General features: G+C 40.5%; 2 protein-coding genes across 3 annotated transcripts in view; one reads left to right on the top strand and one right to left on the bottom strand.

The window, feature by feature from the left end:
- The window catches only part of CUL4B (cullin 4B), a gene marked incomplete at both ends in the record, with an annotated part of 48,727 nt that extends 28,446 nt beyond the window's left edge, over positions 1 to 20,281 (bottom strand). The window contains 5 exons of one of the 2 annotated variants that reach the window (XM_080718781.1): positions 751 to 820; positions 1,309 to 1,412; positions 16,788 to 16,903; positions 18,932 to 19,468; positions 20,188 to 20,281. In XM_080718781.1, coding sequence (XP_080574907.1) covers positions 751 to 820; positions 1,309 to 1,412; positions 16,788 to 16,903; positions 18,932 to 19,468; positions 20,188 to 20,215 — 855 coding nt within the window. Of the gene's footprint in view, positions 1 to 750; positions 821 to 1,308; positions 1,413 to 16,787; positions 16,904 to 18,630; positions 18,653 to 18,931; positions 19,469 to 20,187 lie in introns of those variants that run through there. The other variant, XM_080718782.1, reaches the window with a different exon arrangement.
- A 107-nt stretch (positions 20,282 to 20,388) lies between these two features.
- Positions 20,389 to 23,024, top strand: part of MCTS1 (MCTS1 re-initiation and release factor) — a gene marked incomplete at both ends in the record, with an annotated part of 52,583 nt that continues 49,947 nt past the window's right edge. Inside the window, 1 exon segment of the mRNA XM_080718954.1 lies at positions 20,389 to 20,445. Within this exon segment, the coding sequence (XP_080575080.1) occupies positions 20,389 to 20,445 (57 nt within the window).

The following is a 23,024-nucleotide window of genomic DNA, read 5'->3' as shown; positions in this document are numbered from 1 at the left end:
ACAAAATGGCTAGGGGTGTAGGTTGGAGATAGAATACCTCGTGGTTCAATCGCTAGTACCTCCCCACAAAAAAAACACAGATTGACAGATAAAATGTAACCTTTTAATGAGATATATAATTTTTGGTTCAGTGTGATAAAAATAAAAAGGACTGTAAAAGTCATGTGCAATGAATGGGGCACACCAAGCTTCAGAAGGCTGAAGCAGAAGGATTGCTTAAGCTGATGAGGTAAGGAACTAGCCCAGGAAAAAAGAGAAAAGCCTGGACAACAGAGGGAGATCCATTTCAAAAAATTAAAAAAAGAGCCAGGCATGGTGGTGGCATGTGATTGTAATCCCAGCATTCGGGAGGCTGAGACCAGAGGATCGTGGTTCGTGGACAGCCTCAGCTACTTAGTGAGGCCCGCTGCAACTCAGTGAGACCCTGTTTCAAAATTAAGAATAAAAAATTGGGCGCGGGGTGTAGCTCAGAGGTCCAATGCCTCTGGGTTCCATCCCCAGACCCGCAAAAAAATAAAATAAAATAAAATAAAATGATGGCTCTAAGACACAAGCCATTTTGAAATGTTGATTTACCTGTAATTTCTAGTTTTAAAATAAAAACTCAACCAGAATTAGTTTCCAACTGAGAAGAAGAAGAGTTATTGAGGCTGTCTCTCAAATGCAAAGCTTTAAAAAGTAACACTCCTATCCTAGAAGAAATGTGTTTAATTATAGTGTTTAGTGGAAATTAATACTTTACCAGCTCACCATTTGCCTACAATGATTTTGCCAGCATTTATCAATCTTCTTCAGGAAAAGGACACTATCCAAAGAATCCATGAGATACATGTTAAGGATATTTCAAAGTGTTTGCTACAGGTAATATAAGCAATTTAAGAGCACATTTGTCTTACATATTGAATATACTAGACACTAAATGAATCCAAATACTACTTCATTACGGAATAAAATTCTATTTCTTGAAGTGCCAAAAAATTTTAGATCTCACTAAAAAGCACCTTAGAAGCAAATCTTGAGCATAACCAAGCATTATGTTTTACAATTATGATTTCCCTTAGATTATTTTTCCTTTACCGCTAATGGAAATTTGTTAGGATAAAAAGAGTAAAGATATAAGGAAAGTTTATTTACATGAATACCACTTGTAGATTTGGAATTTAATTAAAGCTGAAAAGCCAAAATTTTGTAGAAACATAAAAGACAAAAATAACAAATCGATAAAATAGGCATTCCAATTCAAGCTAGGTTATATAGTGCCAGACAGAAAGAAGACAAAAATGTAAGTGTTTTGTTTTAAAAGGATATTCTCTGAATTGATGAATCTGTGCTTTGATATGATCTTCACATATCTGCCTCAGTTGTTTGTATAAGTTTGCAGAAATCTTGTAAGAACAGAGATTTTCTACAGCCTGTAAGATTAAACACATATTTACTTAGAAGACTTGGGGTATTTTTCAATTATTTATATGAAATTTCTATTATTTTGATATTTCTACAATGTTAACTTATTAGGAAGTATTATTCATCTATGTAAGACAATAAGAGTAAAGCAACAAAACATATCATTGTGGGTGATGAAAATTTTCATAATATACTGTATCAAAACCAAATTAATCCATTTATCATGAAAAAATAAGGATTGAGAAAATCAAGTTCTACCCTGTGAAGACATCCAGTTTGTATCAAACAACTACATATAAAGGCTTTATTATGCTGGGCATGGTGGTGCACGCTTGTAATCTCAGTACTTGGGAGGCTGAGACAGAAGAATCACAGGTTCGCTGCTAACCTCAGCTACTTAGTGAGGCCCACCACAACTGAGTGAGACCCTGTTTCAAAATAAAGAATAAAAAATAGGGCTAGGGATGTAGCTCAGAGGTAAAGTGTCCCTAGGTTCAATCTCCAGTACCACAAAAAACAAAAGCTGTATTATTCTGTGTGTGTGTGTGTGTGTTACTGGGGAATACACCCTTTGCCCTCTTTTTACTTTGTATCTTATTTGTGGGGGGTGTACTGGGGGTTGAGCCCAGGGCTATCCTATGGCCAAGCTATACCCCTGAGCCCTTTGATTTTTTTTTCCTTTTTTATGGTTCTGGGAAAGGAATCCAGGGGCATTCTAACTCTGAGCTACACCCTAGCCTGATTTTTATTCTTTTATTTTGAAACAAGGGCTCACTAAGTTGCTGAGGCTGACTGCAAACCTGAGATCTTCCTGTCTCAGCCGATCCAAGTACTGGTATTATAAGTGTGTACAACCATGCCCGGTTTGATTTAATTTAAAAGAGGGTCTCACTTAGTTGCCCAAACTGGCCTCAAACTTAGAGTCCTCTTGTCTCAGACTCTCAAATACTGGGATTAGAGGCCTGCATCACTGGCCCTGGATATTTTTTTTGTTTTATTTGAAACAGAGTCTTAAGCAGGGCAGGATTGGGGCATGGTGTCACACGCAGGATCGGATCCTGTTCAAGGAAGTCTCAGCTACTACTTAATAAGGCCCTTTGCAACTCAGTGAGACCCTGCTTCAAAATAAAGAATAAAAAATCAGGCTGGGGGTATAGCTTGAAGGTATAATACACCTGGGTTCTACCCACGAAAGAAAGAAGGAAAGAAAGAAAGAAAGAAAGAAAGAAAGAAAGAGAGAGAAAGAAAGAAAGAAAGAAAGAAGGTTTCGCTAGGTTGCTGAGTCTCGCTAAACTGCTAAGGCTGGCTTCGAACCTGTGATCCTTCTGTCTCAGTCCCTCCAGTACTGTTATTAGAGGTGTGCACGACTATACCCATTTTTTTCTCAAAAGGATGGAGAGATGTACACTTCAACAGTAGAATATCTCTGTCTCAGTACAGGAAAAAAATCTTCCCAATTTAAAACAACAATCTAGTGAACTCTGATATAACCTACAATTCCAACTGGTAATGACTTAGGTATAATACTAAGATTTCTTTCGCACCATAACAGAAAAGAAAAATTCCTTTAAAATTGACTCTAGGTGGGCATCCAAGTTCTGTTGGTTGGAATGGAATTTTTTAAGTAGGTATTTGGAAGTTACATTCCCAGCAAAGCAGGTCCAGTAAGTAAATTAGCAAATGAAAAGAAAGCTTAAAGAACCCACTTATCTACCGGGTGTGGTGGCTCACACTTGTAATCCCAGCATTCAGGAAGCTGAGACTAGAGGATTGTAAAGCAGTTCGCAGAGAGCCTCAGCTACTTAGTGATGAGGCCCTTTGCAACTCAATGAGACCCTGTTTCAAAATAAAGAATAAAAAATAAGGCAGGGGTGTAGCTCAGAGCTAGAATGGCCCTGGGGTTACATCCCCAGACCTGCAAAATAAATGGAAGGAAGGAAGGAAGGAAGGAAGGAAGGAGGGAGGGAGGGAGGGAGGGAGGGAGGGAGGGAGGGAGGGAAGGAAGGAAGGAAGGAAGGAAGGAAGGAAGGAAAAAAAGCCTGGCTTGGTAGCACACTCTTGAAAATCTCAGCATTTGGGAGGCTGAGACAGAAGGATCCCAGTGAGGTTCGCAAGACAGCCTCAGCTATTAAGTGAGGCCCTAGCTTTTATTCTTTATTTTGAAAAGGGGTCTCACTAAGTTGCAGAGGGCCTCACTAAGTAATTGAGGCTGTCTGCAAATCGTGATCCTCTGATCCTTCGGTCTCAGCCTCCTGAATGCTGGGATTACAAATGTGCGCCATCACACCCGGCTTTAAATTTATTTTCTTAGCATTTCTGATTTCCCTGCTTAGATTCTGTCATATGTGTGATATGCCACATACCCTATCTTCTCCACTTGGGAGTAATTCCCAATTACTTTTCTTGTTTTCAGGTTTGGGTACTGGGGATTGAACCCAGAGAATTCTAACCCCTGAGTATAACTCCAGCCCCTTTTTATTTTTTGTTCTGAAACAAAATCTCACTAGGTTTCTGAGGGCCTAAATTGCTGAGACTGGTCTCAACCTGCGATCTTCCTGTCTCAGCCTCTTACGTACTGGGATTACTGATATGTACCACCATACCCAGCTTCAATTATTTATATGAAATTCCTAATTTGCTATATTTCTAAAATACTGCTGTGTTCTCCTTTCTCCCATAAAAGAGCTTTTTAAATTTTCATTTCAGTACTAGGGATCAAACCTAGGGACATTCTACCTCTAAGATACACCCTAGCCATTTTTATTTTGAAACAGGATCTCACTGAATTGCTGAGGCTGGCCTTGAATCTTCAATCCTCTCTGCCATCCTCTCCTCTTTGCCTCCAAAGTACTGGGATTAGAGATGTGCATCACTGTACCTTGACATATCTATTTATCTTCTCACAAAAGATACTATTTTCTCTTACTACTCAGCAAGCTCCCTCTTCTTCCAATAGGTTCTTCCCGATGCCTCAGCTGCCAGTGACTCATAGCACTTGTACCCATCATACCGCAATGACTTGCCACTAAGTCAATACTACTTCTCTTTTTATGTGTATATCCATCACTTAGACTTTCCTTGATGACAAAAACTACAGGGTCATGTATGGATATATTCTTGAGTACATTTTGAGTTTTGAACCCTGTAAACATATTAAGAATTAAATAACAAATGAATCTACAATTAGTAATGTGCCCTGCACATATGAGAAAAGTTGACAGAAAACATGTCATTACAACAGAGTGTGCCAGGTGCTGTAGTGGAGACAAGCAGAGATATGAAGGCAACCTAAGCCAGCCTTTCAGGGATGGCAAGTCTAGAAAATTTTCCTGGGCTAAAGAGGAAGTTCCAAAGACAAATGAATAAATAACTAGAGAGAATACTAAGAATTAAGCCAGGCTTTATAAGCATACAGTTTCACCTGTGTTTATCTGGAAGGCAGTACATGACGTTTCAAGGAGGTTGAGGATATGGCTGAGTGGTGGAGCACTTGCCTAACATGCATGAGTTTTACTCAGCCATAAAAACAAAATTACGTCATTTGCAGGAAAAAATGGAAGGAACTACAGAAAGTCTTGCTAAGGGAGATCAGTCAGACTCCGAAAATCATGAGCCACATGTTTTCTCTCATATGTGGAAACTAGAGGGAAAAAAGAAAACAAAAGAGTGGCTGGGCGTGGTGGCGCACGCTTGTAACCCCAGCATTCTGGAGGCTGAGACCAGAGGATCGCGGTTCGGGGACGGCCTCAGCTACTTAGTGAGGCCCTTTGCAACTCAGTGAAACCCTGTTTCAAAATAAAGAATAAAAATCGGGCAGGGGTGTAGCTCAGAGGTAGAATGCCCTGGGTTCCATCCTCAGTACCACAAAAAGAAAACAAGAGACCTCATCGCCAGGTGTAGTAGCACATGCTTGTTTATCCAAGCATCTGGGAGGCTGAGGCCCTCCACAACTTAGTGAGACCCTGTTTCAAAATAAAGAATAAAAAATAGGGCTGGTGATGTAGCTCAGAGGTAGAATGTTCTTGGGTTCAATCCCCAGTATCACAAAAAAAGACCTCATAAAAATTAGAAGAGAAATCAGTAGAGTAGTGGAAAGAATTATGCAAGAAAGAAGAAGGTAAAAGGAAGGTATGGAGAAGGAAACAGCAAATAACTATATGCATATATGAACATTTAACTATTTACCTCATAATTATGTACAATTACTATGTGCCAATAAATATTTTTTTAAGTTTGAAGCAAGCCAGGTATGGTGGTACATAGCTGTAATCCCAATACTTAGGAGGCTCTAAGCAACCTAGTGAGATCCTGTTTCCAAATAAAAATTAAAATAGGGCTGAATATATAGCATGGAAGTACAATGCCTCTGGGTTCAACCTCCAGTAACCTTCCCCGAAAAAAGCCCTGTTTGGAAAATAGGCACACCCCAAAGACAGTCTAAACATGTAGCAAATAAAATGCAAATATTTACTTAACAGACAATAAGGATACTGAATTCCTGCCATGGAGCTGACTTCTAGTCACTAGCCTAATGGGTTAGGTCTTATTTTTAAAACAGTAAGTTTAAAGAAGGGAAAGCATATACACAACTTTACAAAAATGATACAGCAATAAAATATAAATGACCTTTTTGCAGAAATGAAACCAACCATAGAATAAAATATCAATTACTTTTCTTTCTTACATCTAGCAAACAGGGCTTAAATAAGATTGAAAATTATCAAGGATTCGTAGCTGCATTTTTGAAACAACAGTAATGATACTGATTAACAATTCAGTAGAAACGGGGAAAAATACATAACATGTAACAGATCTTAGAATATCAACTCGGTTATAAAAGTTAAACTTACTCAGAATCCAGAGACAGTGAAAAACACTATTAACGAATTTAACCACTCTCCCTTAATGAATGACTACTTAAATGATCACATTTTACAATAGATAATAACCTATACTAGCCGGGCATGGTGTTGCATGCCTGTTATCCCAGTACTGAAGCTGAGATAGGAAGATCCCAGGGTTTTGGCCAGCCTCGGCAAAGTAACAAGACTTTCAGCAACCTAATGAGACCATGTTTCAAATTTAAAAAAAAAGGCTGGGGTTGTAGCTCAGAAGTAGAATGTCCCTGGGTTTAATCCCTTGTATCCTGTCCCCCCACACACCACTAACTGCTCTCCTGTAACCACTGATTGCTTAAATAACCAGATTTTACAATGAATCATGACTTATACTAGCTAGGCATGGTGGCAGACACCTGTCAACACAGTTCTTGGGAGGCTGAAACAGGTTTAAAATGAATAATGGCCTTTCACTGGGCATGGTGGCACACACCTGTCTATCCAGTTCTTAAGAGGCTAAGACAGTAGGATTGCAGGTTCAAGGCCAGCCTTAGAAACTTATCGAGACCCTTTACAATCTAGCAAGACTCTGTTTCAAAAAGGGGGAGGGCTGGTGATGTAGCTAGGAGGTAGAATCCCTCTGGATTTAGTCCCCGGTGCCAAAAAAGATATTAAACTATACTAAGATGGATGTGGATCCACAACTTCCTTCTAGTGCTGTGGTCATATACTCTATAAAACAATCATTAAAAGGTTGATTATTAGCCAGGTGTGGTGGCACAAGCTTATAATCCCAGCATTTGGGAGGATGAGACAGGAAAATCTGGTTCAAGGACAGCCTCAGCTACTTAGTGAGGCCCTTTGCAACACAGTGAGACCCTGCTTCAAAATATAGAATAAAAAATGAGGCTGGAGGTGTAACTTGGAGGTACAATGCCCCTGAGTTCCATCCCTAGCATAGCAAAAAAAAAAAAAAAAAAAAAAAAGGTTCATTATTGCCAGGAATGGTGGTGCACGCTTGTAATCCCAGTACTTGGGAGACCAAGACAGGAGCTTCGAAGGTTTGCAGCCAGCCTCAGCTATTTAGTGAGGACCTGTTAACTGAGTGAGACCCTGTTTTAAAATAAAGAATAAAAAATATGGAATGAAAAGATGCATGTGGTGGTGTACGCCTGTAATCCCAATATTTGGGAGGTTGAGACAGGAGGATCACAGTTAGAAGATAGTCTCAGCTACTACTTAGTGAGGCCCTTTGCAACTCAGTGAGACCATGTTTCAAAAGAAAAAATAGAGCTGGGGGTGTAGCTAGAAGGTAGAATATCCCTTGATTCCATCCCCAGTACCACAAAAATAAAAAAGCAAGCAAGCAAGCATTGGCAAGCAGGCAGGCTGAAGGTGTAGAGCTTGGAGGTAGAATGCCCTTGGGTTCAATCACTAGTACTGCAAAAAAAGGGGGGGAGGTCATTATTTCACAAAAAGCTCACCAGAGTTTCCATTATTATATTAATTACATATGAAATTATTTTCATCAGTCTTGAAATATGGTCTGGACCTGTTTTCAAAGAATAATAGCTAGGCATTTATAAATATTATACTCATATTTAAACTTCCAACAGTTCCAAAAAATGTAGTAGATTTATTTATTTATTGCGGTACTGGGGATTGAATCCAGGGGTACTCTACCACTGAACTACATTCCCAGCCTTTTTTATTTTGAGACAGGGTCTTGCTATGTTGTTGAGGCTGACCTCAAACTTGCATACCTCTTGCCTCAGCCTTCCAAGTAACTGGGATTATAGATCTGCACCTCCATGCCTGGCAAAAGGTAGTTGATTTGTTTTATTTTTGTATTAGGGATTGAACCCAGGGTCATTATACTTCAGATACATCCCCAATCATTTTTATTTTTAATTTCAAAAAAGGGTCTCAATACATTGTTGAGGCTGGCCTGGAACCTGTGATCCTCCTGTCTCAGCCTCCCAAATACTGGTATTACAGGTGTACATGCACCACCACACTCAGCTAAGGTAGCAGATTTTTTAAACTAATTAATTGATTAATTTACTTATTTTGTGGTACTAAGCGTGGAACCCAGGGGCCTTCTACCTCCTGGCTACATCCCCAGCCCTTTTTTATATGGAAACACAGTCTCACTAAATTGCTGAGAATCTCACTAAACTGAGGCTGACTTTGAACCTTCAGGGATCCTCCTGTCTCAGCCTGCCAAGTACTGGAATTACAGGCATGCACTAGCATACCTTGCTGGTAGCTGATTTTATTTTTTTGTGTGTGGTGCTGGGGTTTGAACCCAGGGGCATTATACCTTCGAGCTTCACCCCCAGCCCTGTATTTTATTCTTTATTTAGAAATAGGGTCTCACAGCTGGGCGTGGTGGCGCACGCTTGTAATCCCAGCATTTGGGAGGCTGAGACCTGGAGGATCGCAGTTTGCGGACAGCCTCAGCTACTTAGTGAGGCTCTCTGCAACTCAGTGAGACCCGGTTTCAAAATAAAGAATAAAAAATAGGGCAGGGGGTGTAGCTCGGAGGTAGGATGCCTCTGGGTTCCATCCCCAGACCTGAAAAAAAAAAAGAAAGAAATAGGGTCTCACTAAGTTGCAGAGGGCCTAAGTAACTGAGGCTGGCCGGGCGTGGTGGCCCACGCTTGTAATCCCCAAGCTGGGGAGGCGGAGACAGGAGGATCACGCTAGTTCAGAGCCAGCCTCGCTGGCTTAAGAGACCCTGTTTCCAAAATAAAAATATATAAAATAGGTCTGGGAATGTAGCCCGGAGGTAGAAGGGCTTGCAGGAACCCCAGACCCCCCCCCCACACACACACACAAAAGTAACTGAGGCTGACCATGAACCTGGATTCTCCTGTCTCAGCCACCTAAGTACTGTGATTACAAGCATGCCCAGCTTAGTTGATTTTAAACACACTTTGAAGTTACGTATGCAAAGGCTATAAGCACGAGGAAAATAATCCCCTTATTTAAAATGTTACTTGGTAAGAAACTCACATCATAACCTAAATTCCAACTGTACAATACCACATGTGAAAAAAGGACATATACATGAAGAAATATAGAAGAACAATGTCCCTAGAGAGTTCCTATTATTTTTCTAATTTCGTTAATGGTGTATGGAAGCATACTTGGAATATAATCTATTTGTCAGCTAGCTATTCTGGTCTAGTATGGATTTAGAATTTTAAAACATGTGGCTTTGGCATTCTAAAATAAAATTTAATTTTAAAGTCTTGATAGCCAGGCATGGTGGCACACACCTGTAATCCCAGTACTTGGGAGGCTGAGACAGGAGGATCACAGGTTCCAGATAAGCCTCAGCAATTTATGAAGACCCTGTTTCGAACTAAAATTAAGCCAGGTATGGTGGTGCACTGCTGTAATCCCAGTACTTAGGAGGCTAAGACAGGAGGATCAGAGGTTCAAAGCCAGCTTCAACGATTTGGTGAGGCCCTGTTTCAAAATAAAAAATAAAATAGGACTGTGGCTGTAGCTCAGAGGTAAAGCACCCTGGGTTCAATCCCCAGTGACACACACACACACACACACACACACACACACACACACACACACACACATATATATAATAGAGCTGGGAGTATAACTCAGTGTTAGATGTCCTAGGCTCAATTCCCAGTACCACAATAAACAAGTAAAAATAAAGATTTCTTAAGGACTCCAGAAACATTTTAGATCACTGGTAATAACCAATATCTAGCAGAGTATATTAAGTATTTTTAAAATCTTTTAAAAAACTAAACAACCTGGTGATATAGTGTTAATGTTTCCAATTTGAAAACGTGGAAACCAAGATTTAGAGAAGTAACTATCCCCAAGTTTTATGAGGAATAGCAAATCTCTAATTTAAGGTAGAATAATAGCTCAATATTTGACCATAGTCTTATTGGTAGTGAATCAAACAAAATATTCAAACAAAATATCCTAGCTCAAAATATTTTTTTTGGTGGTACTGGGGTTCCTGGAAGCCCTTCTACCTCGGGGCTACACTCCCAGACCTATTTTTACATTTTTATTTGGAAACAGGGTCTCCTAAACCAGCGCACGCGCGGCTGGCTTCGAACCTGCGCGATCCTCCTGTCTCTGCCTCCCAAGCGCGGTGATTACAAGCGTGCGCCACCACGCCCGGCTCTAGCTCAAAATATTAATCACTGCATCTTTCCACAGAATTTCAATGCTGTCAAGGAAGGACTGATTTCAAAACTCAGCAATTCTCACTTAAAATTACTTTAAACCTGGTATAATGATGCATAGCTATAATCCCAGTTCTTGGAAGACTGAGGCAGGAGGATATCAAGTTCAAGGCCAGCCTCAGCAATTTAGCATGACCCTCAGAAACCTAACAAGACCCTGATAAGAAATCAAAAGGGTTGGAGGTATAGCTGGGAAGAATACCCTGGGTTCAATCCCGAGTAACAACAACAAGAAAAAAACAAAGACAATGTTTACTTATTTTTTTTCGGTGGTGGTACTGGGGTTCCTGCAAACCCTTATACCTCCAGGTTACACTCCCAGACCTATTTTGATATTTTTAAAATTTGGAAACATGGTCTCTTAAGCCAGCGAGGCTGGCTTCAAACCAGCACGATCCTCCTTTCTCCGCCTCTCAATTGCAGGGATTACAAGCGTGCGCCACCATGCCTACAATGTTTACTTATTGCAAATGTATTCTGAATAGCATGTTCTTTTCTAGAAATTAAAAACCTAGAAATTCTCAGGTAGAGTACATGCAACCCACCCCCTTAGGGACTTCCATAATTAAGCTTTAAAGCAAAATGGTTTTTCATGTAGAAAAAAGTAATGCATAGATATATACTAAAAAGTGTTTGCTTCAAGAAATATGATGGATATGGATTTTAGAGAACATTTTTCTGTAACTACATATTGTTCAATTTTAGGAAAGTACATTTTTTTGCAGTACTGGGGATGGGGATGGAATCCAGGGACATTCTACCCTTGAGCTACACCCCAGCCCTATTTTTTATATTTTTATTTTGAAACAGAGTCTCACTGAGTTGCAAAGGGCCTAAGTAGCTGAGGCTATACATGAACTGTGATCCTCCTGACTCAGCCTCCCAAATGCTGGGATTACAAACTTGCACCACCACACCCAGCTAGGAGAGTATTTTTTTTTTTGCCTGTCTGGGGATGGAGCCCAGGGGCATTCAACATCTGAGCTACACCCCCTGCCCTACTTTTTATTCTTTATTTTGAAACAGGGTCTAAGTTGCAGAGGACCTCACTAAGTAGCTGAGGCTGTCCGCGAATTGTGATCCTCCATTCTCAGCCTCCTGAATGCTGGGATTATATGTGCCACCACACCTGGCTAGGAGAATACTTTTAAATTACATTTTAAGTGAGCCAGAGATCAAATACCTACATTATGAAAAAACATTACTTCCTCTTTGAAACTGAGTATCTCAAAATAATATTTCTGAGAACAATCCAAAGCATCATTTATAAAATTAAAAAATAATAGAGCTGGGTGTGGTGGCACACACTTGTAATCCTAGTATTTGGGAGGCTGAGACAGGAGGATTGCAATTGCAATTCGTGGACAGCATCAGCTATTTTGTGAGGACCTCTGCAACTCAGTGAGACCCTGTTTCAAAATAAAGAATAAAAAACAGGCTAGGGGTGTTGCTCAGAGGTAGAATGCCCCTGGGTTCCATCCCCAGTAACTCAAAAATGAATGAACGAATGAATGAATGAACCAACCAACCAACCAGGCATGGTACCTGCCTGTAATCCCAATACTTGGGAGGCTGAGACAGGATTATAAGTTTAAGGACAGCCACAGCAATTTAGCAAGGTTCTCAGTAACAGACCCTGTTTCAAGATAAAAAGAATACAATACGCTGTAGATGTAGCTCAGAGGCAGTATTCCCTTGGATTCATCCAGTACCACCAAAAAATAAAAAATAAAAGAGCTAGAAACAAATGCCTTCTAATTCGTTATAGCAGAAGCAGTAAGGTACTACAAAAATGCAAACAGTGAAAAGTTATGACATTTATGACTTTAAGCCAAAAAATGCAAATGAACAAAAAGCAGGTAAAATTTCTAAAGTACAAAAAAGCAAAAACAATCCAAAAAATCTGATAAGCTCTTGAAACCAAAGATGTAACAGATCAGGTGAAGTATCATCAAATCAAAAGCTTAGGAAAAATATTCAAGGTAAACAAGTTTAATAAACACAACCAAACTTTCTTACATATATGAAATATAAAAAGACACTGAAATTAAATATGAATTCTGAAATACGTATTTTGAAATTAAATAAGCTGGGTGTATCTCGGAGGTAGAATGCCTCTGAGTTCAATCCCCGATACCTTATACACACAAAAAAATATGCTGTCCACCAGCATATCCAAATAAATACTACAAACATAAAGCAATAAAAAAAAGACCTGCTCTGATAATTTTTCCTAAAATAAAACAATTTATTTGCTCTGAACTGTGCACTGTGGTGATATGTGGAATGCAGTGATGAGGCAGCATGGAAGTGAAAATGTATTAAACTAGGGAATGAGTATCTGTTTGAATACCCCTATTCTGGCAACATACAGCTTTGGAAAAGTTATTTAACTTCTTCGAGAATTGGTCTCCTTGTCAATAAAATAGGAATAACTACTATATGTTCAGAAAGAGTTTCTGTAATGCTTAACTGAGGTAACAGAAGACGAATCTACTCTGCACGCTATATGATGGAAAGATACTGGACTACATCATCTCTTTAAAGTCCTTTCCAACTTTAATTCCATAATTCTACTTTATTATTGTACATCAGGAGTCAAATATATAATATCCCAAAAGAGCCAAGTGAGATGCCCTTATAATCAAATAAGAGGTTAGCACTACTACTACCACCAGCTGACATAGTTTTATTAGTATGTGCATGTGAGCATTATTCTGAATATTCTCCATGATTTGAATGATTTAATTTTTATAGTAAAAGAAAGAGGTGGTCTCAATTGACATTTACAAGTTTAAAAGTTTAGGCCAGGCATGGTGGCGCACACTTAGAATCCCAGCATTTGGTAGGCCGAGACAGGAGGATCGCACAGGTTCAAAGCCAGCCTCATCTACTTAGTGAGACCCTGTTTCAAAATAAAAAATATAAAATAGGTCTGGGAGTATAGCCCAGAGGTAGAAGAGCCTCTGGTTTCCACCCCTAAGTACCAAACACACAAAAAAAAGTTTAAAAGTTTACAATGGCTTATGAAAGAGTGTGACTAATGATAACATTGTATTTATGTATCATAATACACCATTAACTTTTTTTTTGCAGTACTGGAGATGGAACCCAGGGGCATCCTACCTCTAAGCTACACCTCCAGCCCTAGTTTTGTGGGTTTTTTTTATTTGGTGGTACTGGGTTTCCTGGAAGCCCTTCTACCTCCAGGCTACGCTCCCAGACCTATTTTTATTTGGAAACAGGGTCTCTTAAGCCAGCACGGTTGGCTCCGAACCTGTGCGATCCTACTGTCTCCGCCTCCCAAGTGCGGGGATTACAAGGGTGCGCCACCACGCCTGGCTTTTTTTTTTTTTCTTTATTTTTGAAACAAGGTCTCACTGAGTTGCAAAGGGCCTCACTAAGTAGCTGAGGCTGTCCACGAACTGCAATCCTCCTGTCTCAGCCTCCAGACAGAATGCTGGGATTATTAGTGTGCACCACCACACCTGGCTTCTCCATTAATTTTTCACAAACGTCTTTTTTTTTTTTTTTTTTTTTTGCAGTACTGGGGATGGAACCCAGGGTCATTCTACCTCCAAGCGATACGCCCAGCCCTATTTTTATTTTGAAACAGGGTCTCACTGAGTTGCAAAGGGCCTTAGTCAAGGCTGTCTGTGAACCAAGATCCTCCTGTCTCAGCCTCCTAAATCCTGGCATTACAAGCATTTGCCACCATGCCCGGCTACATCTTGATTCTTATAAGCATCTCTGTGATGTGGATAGGACAGGTGTTCTTTGCCCTATATTCTAGAGGAGAAACTTAAGCTGAGAGGATTTTAGTACCTTGCCCAAGATCACAAGAGTAACAGCAATCAAAATTAGATCTCAAACATATTGTGTATGTGTGAGTGGGGGTATGGAATTGAACCAAGGGGCATTCACCTCCTTGCTACATCCCCATTCCTTTTCATTATTTATTTTGCAATAGGGTCCCACTAGATTGCCCAGAGTCTCACTAAATCGTGGAGGTTGTCTTCAAAACCTGTGATCCTGCTGTCTCAGCGTCCCAAAAGTACTGGGATTACAGGCATGTGCCTATAATACCTGGCTCCAATCATGTCTTCTGATTCCTAATCCACGGTTCATTAATCCCCAAACTACCTCTAAATCTAAAATATAAAAACTACAAACAGTGATACAGAGTCAACATAATCTCTTATAAGGTATTCATCAACACAAGACTCAATCTACTGTAGTTAAAAGTGTGTGTGTGTGTGTGTGTGTGTGTGTGTGTGTGTGTGATGAAACCAAGGGGCATTCTACCTCCAAGCTACAACCCAGCCCTATTTTTTATTCTTTATTTTGAAGCAGGGTCTGAGTTGCAAAGAGCCTAAGTAGCTGAGGGTGTCTGCGAACCGCAATCCTCCTCTCAGCCTCCCAAATGCTGAGATTACAAGCGTGTGCCACCATGCCCAGCTCTACTTAAAAGTAGTTTTTTGTGTGTGGTACTGGGTGTGGGGGGGGTGGAACCCAGAGGCTTTCCACCTCCAGGCTAAACCCCCAGCCATATTTCATAATTTATTTGGAAACAGGGTCTCACTAAGTTGCTGAAAGCCTAACTAAGTAGCTGAGGCTGGCTTTGAACTTGTGCAATCCTCCTGTCTCAGCCTCCCAAGCACTGGGATTACAAGCATGTGCCACCACACTGGGCCTTAAAATTAATTTTATTTATTTATTTATTTATTTATTTATTTATTTATTTATTTATTTTTTGCTGGTCTGGGGATGGAACCCAAGGACATTCAACCTCCAAGCTACACACACTGCCCTATTTTTTTTATTCTTTATTTTGAAACAGAATCTCACTAAGTTGCCGAGGGCCTCACTAAGTAGCTGAGGCTGTCTGCAAACTGCAAGCCTCTAGTCTCAGCCTCCTGAATGCTGGGATTACAAGTGTGTGCCACCACACCCGGCTGTATTTTTATTTTAATACTAAACTCTTGGTGTTATAATAGAAAATAACTTCTTAAATTCATTGTGTATATAAAAAACACAGTAGGGCAAACACTTTTGGTAACAATAAGTCTAAATAAGCAATTGCTCTTGACATTATATTTAAATTAAATATTTTGTTTATTAAGCAAAACAAACAAGTCTGAGGAACCAGGTGTGATGGCATAGCACACTTGTAATCCTCCTAAAATAGGAGGAGAGCGGTTTGTGGTCAGCCTCAGCTACTTAGTGAGACTCTTTGCAACTCAGTGAGACCCTGTTTCAAAATAAAGAATAAAAAATAGGGATGGGGGTGTACCTTGGGGGTAGAAGGCACCTGGGTTCCATCCCCAGTACTGAAAAAAAAAGTACAAAAGAAACAAGTCTGAACCACATACCAAATTGCTGGGCTATATAACCTGGTTTTCATTTCCATGCTAAGGTATATATTATAGACCAAGAGACAAAACTAACACAAAGAGCCAAGAAAAACAATGGCAAAAAGCTACTAATAAGGAAACAGAATAAATGATGTGAAGGCTGGATGTGGTGGCGCACGCTTGTAATCCCAGCATTTGGGAGGCTGAGACAGGAGGATGGCAGTTCACAGAGAGCCTCAGGTACTTAGTGAGGCCCTTTGCAACTCAGTGAGACCCTGTTTCAAAATAAAGAATAAAAAACAGGGCTGGGGATGTAGCTCGGAGGTAGAATGCCCTAAGTTCTATCCCCAGTACTGCAAAAAAAAAAAAAAAAAAAAAGATTTGAACATTATCTAAGTGTCTAAACACCTTTCCTGTAAGTGGAAAAATACAACTATGTAAAAATTGTCACAACAGAATAACCTGTCACAAGAAATCATCTTTGGGATCTATTTACAGAATTATAGTATAGATAAAATTATTATACCAAGGTATACCTAACCAAATGTCAGAAAGGTCCAATTAGCCAGGTGTGGTGGCGCAGGCTTGTAATCCCCGTGCTTGGGAGGCAGAGACAGGAGGATCATCGTGCAGGTTCGAAGCCAGCCGCGGTGGCTTAAGACACCCTGTTTCCAAAAGTAATTAAAAAAATAGGTCTGGGAGTGTAGCCTGGAGGTAGAAGGTCTTCCAGGAACCCCAGTCCACCAAAAAAAAAAAAAAAAAAAAAGAAAGGTCCAATTAGATACCCATAGTTTACATGAGAATATGCAGTCTGATCAGAGGATCAATTAATAAAGTAGCTATAATTAGAAAGGAACCACGTTTACTTAAGTATGTCTGTTTCAGAAAGAAAAATCTATATGCCTCCCACCACAGATTTATTTTTCTCAAATCTGGTTATCCACATGAACACATACCTGGTAGAGTTCTTCTAAATTGTACTTAATTGAAGTACTATTCTGAATAGCTTCCACAGCTTCTTTTAGTTTCTGCCATGTTTCATCTGTGTAGTTTTCTGGTAATTTAGGTTTATCTAGGTGATATGTAAAATACTGGTATTAGAATATATAGAATGTAGTAGCCAAAAGAAGACAGTACAGCATTATAATTTTAAGGTAAACTATGATTTAATAGCTATTATACCCAAATAACAAAGTATCCACAGTATTTAAGCTCAGTACAAATAAAATTAAAAGTTCCAGAATACTGTTTAAGTCATTTTGACTCACCTATTAAAACTGAAGGTGAGGGTTTTTTCTCCTATTGTATTGCTTCAAAAAATAAAAATTCAAGAATGACAAATAAAGACAACAATCCTGATCTTTATTGTATCACGTGTCAAACCTAAGTCGACATGAACTTTGTACTTAAAATTTAAAATACTGAGTATCTACTTATGTTCAACGTATTTTATAAAGTTCATAATCATCTCAACAATGCCCTGAAAGGAGTATTATTATCCCTATTTTACAACTGAGGACAAGGAAACTGAGGCTGGATCTCATCTGTTAAGCTTGCCAAGGTCACCATAGCTAGTCAATAGGATTCTTATCCAGGTCTGTTTGACCCCCAAATGTATTCAGCAGCTACAGAAATGGAGATGAAATTTTTGAACTCAGGTTTTAAACTACATTTTTGAGCAGAATAAAATTTTAAAATATTGACCTATCCAATGACGCTAAAACCTATGCAGCATTTTCAGAATGGAAAGAACGCTCTTAATCTAAGCTTTAAACTTCACTGGCCAGCAAAGAATGACATATTTTTAGCATCCAACTCCCCTAATATGTTTTTACTTTAGGGAGAGAAAAATAAAATCTCTGGAATCAATTTGCAAATGCAATTAGGATCACAGCTCATTTATTTAAAAATTCTTGGATATTTAATTGATAAATCTAAGTAAAATGATGAACATATTAATTAATTACAATTTATATTCACTTTAGAAAGCTCTACTATTAAGTCAGAAAAAATAACACTCTTGAGAGCCTGGGGATAAAAAGGGGTGATATAAAAAGAAAGGGTTAAATATAAACATCAATATCCTCTCTGCTTGATACAAAATAAAGCATATTCCTGATTTCCACACTAATGGAACAGAGAACCTAATTTTTTTCAATGCTAACATTTAGCCACAAGGCATTCAGCCGGTAAATATTAAGTTCATTCATTTACTTCTCCATTTAATAAACATTTTAGTACGTTTTACCTGCCAGTTGAGGGTAGTGAAAAGGTAAAAAAAAAAAATAGAAGCACATTCAACAGATAAAAATTAGCTGAGCTCAAAAACATGTTTAAATGCTGATTTCACATTTGCATCAATGCATTCATACTACTCTCAATCACATATCTCAAACACAATATGAATAAATTATCTAAAAGCTGTGGGTCAATACTTTAAGATCCACTTTAGTGATGGAAAATGTAGTAATTGTTCCTATTTTTAGACTAGTGGTACACAGAGTTACTACTTCTGTGTATACATAATGTTTTTCACATCCAATCCCTACCTTTGGAAAGAAATTAAGAGAACCTCAATATTTTTCTCCAAATATTGCTTCCGCGATGAATTTCATGAATATAGTAGTCAACATTACATATCTAACTATATCTTATATGAGCGTGACAAGATCATCATTGCTACCTGCATTTCTATAGACTGGAGAATGTGGCCTACTGAAGAAGAAAAATAAAAATCTCAGCAGTGCCAAGTCTCACTATGCACCTGAAATAAACCTCTTTAGAATACAAACTTCTCACCTGCACAATCCGGATCAATCATACCGTAGATTGTCAATGTTTAAAAAATAACAGATTAGATACAATGGGTTGAGAAAGCCCTTAAAATAATGCACAGAACACCCGGTGTATGCTTCAGCACAAGGAAACTAACACCCCGGGCAAATGAACCCTCCACCAAAAAAAGGACCTCCCCTCCACCTCATTGATTATGCACAAAACATTAGACCATCTCTATACTGTTTAATTAACATAAATAGAGCACGTGACTGCTCAAGTGTCAAATCCTTAGTAGGTGATTATGGATTTTGGCCTTGGTTACCTTTAAAGTTCTTGATCACTAACTTCTTAGCAGAGCCAGGCTTGCTGTTAGCAAAGCTAGAGGCGGTGGTGGATTTGGCTAGGCCGTTTGCATGATGTACCGAAGCCACAGAAGAGATTAATATACTCTTATTTTTAAGTTGCTGCTGCTGAGATGTTGCAGCAGTTGGTGAAGATGAGGAGGAGGAGGAGGAGGATTCCTCAGCCATCTTCGCATCAAACCCTACAAACTCCAGGGTGTCTTCAAAACGCAGCTTCTTCTGTATCGGTACGTGGCTGGAAGCAGCCACTGAAACCCCCAGGCAGAAGGACGAGGTTGAAGGGGATGCCGTATCCCTGGGTTGTAAAGGAGGAGTGGAAGAGGAAGACGTGGAATCAAAGTCTTCTCTCTCGTTACTACTGTTACTGCCGCTACTGCTGCTGCTGTTTAACTTTCTCTTCTTGGCAGAGGTGGGCGGAGTGGTGCTGGTATTACCATCAGTGGCAGATCTGACCTCCTGAGCAGCAGCAGCAGCTGAGGGATTGGGGGAAGAAAAACCTGTTGGAAACATGAAAATAGCCGGGTCAACAGGCAGAGGAGCATCAAAACCCTACGTTTATATGCCTGCGTGCGTGGAGGAGAGAAGGTGGCAGTGCTAGAGGGGGAAGGGAAGAAAGAAGAGAGGAGAAACACAGAGGACGAGAAGGAAAGTGAAGGGGGGGGGCGCACCGGGGGAATGGGAGGGTTTGGGAAGGCGGATAGGCTGACACCCGGAGTGAGCCGACCGAGGGGGGGAGAGCAAATGAGGCGGCAGACAGGTAAATGGCCGTGCCGTCCCCCTCCCCTGCTTTTTGATCTCTCTCCCCCCCTTTTCTGCAGGAGCGACTCCGAGAGTCTGAGGCTGCTGCAGCTCCTCCTCCTTTTCTCCCTCTCTGTGGGAGGGGAGATGCTGTGGCTGAGGGGGGGGGAGGGGGAGCGAACCAGGGCTTGTTATTGTCAATAGCACAAGAGGCTAAAGATGGCGCCACTTCCGGTCACGCGGCCAGAAAGCGGGGCGGCGTCTCTCGGGGAGTGGGGGGTGGAGAGAGGCACTGCAGCCTCCGCGGGGGTAGCTGGCTTGTGGTGGGGCGGCGGGAAAGGGGCAGCCGAGGCACCCGAGACACTCGTGTTCGCTTGCTCCCGCCCCCCTTCCCCGTCGCACCCTTATCCTCGGCCCCGGAGCTTCCCACCCGTCCCTTAACGGTCCCGCGGGGAGCTTGGCGCCCTAGCGCCCTTACCGGAAGTGACTGGGCAGACACTTTTCATAGCGCCCAGATCCCGAAGCCCCCAGGTCCGCAGGACTCCAGTGGGGGGGGTCGGGGGAGGGAATAAGGGGGGGGGAGTAGACCGAGAGGGGCGGGCCTTTGAGACACCGTTGGAGCTTCTGATTGGAGCGTTCTGACCGTGAGGCGGGCGGAGGGGGATGGTGGTGGCCGAAGATGGAGCGGGAAGAAGCCAAGAAGGGAGGGGAGGAGAGAGGTGAGGAGGTGGTGACGGCGAGGGGCGGGATGAGCGCGATGGGAAAAAAGAGGAGGAGAGAGGGAGGGGGTAAAAAGTAAAAGAAGGGAGAATGGAAACTTTGAAAAAGATAAAGGAATAAGTAGGGGTGGGAGTACCCAAAATAGAGGAAAACATAATCATGCAATTTTGTCTGCTCCTACCGAGGAATGTTGTGATGTTATGCTAGAAAAGGATAAGGGGATAAAAAGGCTTAGATAGGAAGAAAAGGAGTTTTTGGTACCGGGGAGCAACAAATTGTTTCTCTTTTACATCAAGGACATCACAGACCCAATACTGAATAGGGCCTGAATTTTGATACCTTTCTCAGTAATTAAGCTGTGAATCTTTTTACCTTCCTACCAGGCATTCCTAAGATGGCTGGCCAGAGTCAATGGTGCAGTTTATGGCCAAGAAATATCCCCCACCCAGCATAATTCCAGGGACCACCTCATACTCCCATCTCATCAACCATTAACTCAGTAATGTGTAGACCCAAGGTATGACCCACTTCCTTCATTTGCCAAATAAATACACTGTCGCAAAGGAGAGATTTTAAGGAGAACAATATTGACAAAGGTCAATTTTTTTTTTTTTTACCAATGTGTTCCATGAGCTTTTTTTTTTTTTTTTTTCTGGGTGGAACCCAGAGGCTTTCTACCTCCGGGCTATTCTCCCAGAACTATTTTTAAATTTTTATTTGGAAACAGGGTTTCACTAAGTTGCTGAGAGCCTCACTAAGTAGCTGAGGCTGGCTTCGAACCTTCGTGATCCTCCTGTCTCAGCCTCCCAAGCTTGGGGATTACAAGCGTGTGCCACCACACCTGGCTTCCATGAACTTTTACTGTTGATTACTGATTAAAAAAAAAAAAAACACTTTTCAGTGTGGTTAAATTACCTAAACTAAACCTTGTAAATTCCCTGTGGGAGTTTTTACTTGATCCTAGGGCATGCTCTGAGGGAAAAATAAATGTTGCCAACCTGTTGATCATTACAGTGTGTGTTACTAAAGATTGAACCCAGGGATACTCTGTATCTTAGCTACACTACCGGCACTATACATATATATATATATATATATATATATATATATATATATATATATATATAATTTTTTTAACAGGATTTCACTATGTTACCACTAGCTCACCTGGAATGTGGGATCCTACTGCTTTTGCCTCCCAAGTACTGGGATTACAAGCATGCGCCATTGCATCCAGCTTCTGGTGATCATTCTAACTGCAGAAAGATTAAATAAGCATGTGTCCAAATACTTCTATGCCAAATGCTATGCCAGTTTCCCTGCCTTTTGAGAAAGCAAGTGGGGGAAGATGGTTTGAAAGTGAATTTTCATACCATTACTAGAACAAATGTACAAAGGACTGCAGGGAAGCAAAAAGGCAAAACATGAAATTTGAGGAAAATCTGAAAGAGTCAGAAAGAGTTTCACACAGAGATAACGTTTATGCTGGATCCCAAGTGGAAGATGCCAAATACAAGAGGGGAGAGGGTACATTTTAAGCAGTGGAAACAAGGACAAAGCAATGAGTCGCCAAAGGGGTAAGGTTGTTTATGAAAACATGGGAAGTGCAGTGGAGCTAAAAAGTAGATGTCTGGCTGAGAATAAGGAAGATGAGGTTTAAAAGTGCCTGGCACACCAAGCCAAGAACTTTGAAAATCTACACAGTAGGCAATGGTAGACAGGAGGGAGACAAGCAAGCTGGGATTTTTTTTTTTTGGTGGTACTGGGGTTCCTGGAAGCCCTTCTACCTCCGGGCTACACTCCCAGACCTATTTTATATTTTTGAAACAGGGTATCTTACGCCAGCTCGGCTGGTGTCGAACCTGCGCGATCCTCCTGTCTCCGCCTCCCAAGCGCGGAAAATACAAGCGTGCGCCACCACGCCCGGCTTCAAGCTGGGATTTTTATAAAGGAATCAATAGGCATATGGGTAGAGTTAAAGCAGTTTATAGGGTATAGCTTGTCATAGGGGAATCGGAATCAAATAAATCACCTTTCTAACTTTTTTTAGAGGCTCAGTTTTGTCTTGAGAAGTCCCTGATTAAAGTAGAAATCTTCCTGTAAAGTTTACTATCTTAAGGGTTATCAGCCAGATTCTTTGTGCCTGCTGAAAGAAATGCTCTCATGGAATGAAAGCCCCAAGGCCCAGGAAGAAGAAAGAAGCTTGAAAGGGGACAACTGGAAACACTTCTGTTTTGAATATACTACAATTTTTGCTCCGTAAAGTGAGATGGTATATAAATGCAGAGTAAAGTCTTAAATATTTTAATGAATGAGAAAGAAATAATGCTATGTTTCTAAAAGAAGGTTTAACTCTAATTTTCAGGAATTAATAAGGTTGTTCTAATTCGTGTAGTTAAATTCCTTAGAAGGATGTATGGAAATACTAGCTATTTTTAAATTTATGAATATTAGTACAACTGAAGGCAATGGACTTATAAAGATAAGATAAACCAACTTTTACCATAGAAAGATAAACTTTTGGCAGGGCATAGGGGTGTATGTTTATGATCCCAGTATCTGGGAGGCTGAGACAGAGATTCACAAATTTGAGGC

This window comes from Muscardinus avellanarius (genome assembly GCF_963383645.1).
Source record: "Muscardinus avellanarius genome assembly, chromosome: X".
NCBI lineage: Eukaryota > Metazoa > Chordata > Mammalia > Rodentia > Gliridae > Muscardinus > Muscardinus avellanarius.
This window is presented reverse-complemented; position numbering and strand designations above follow the sequence as displayed.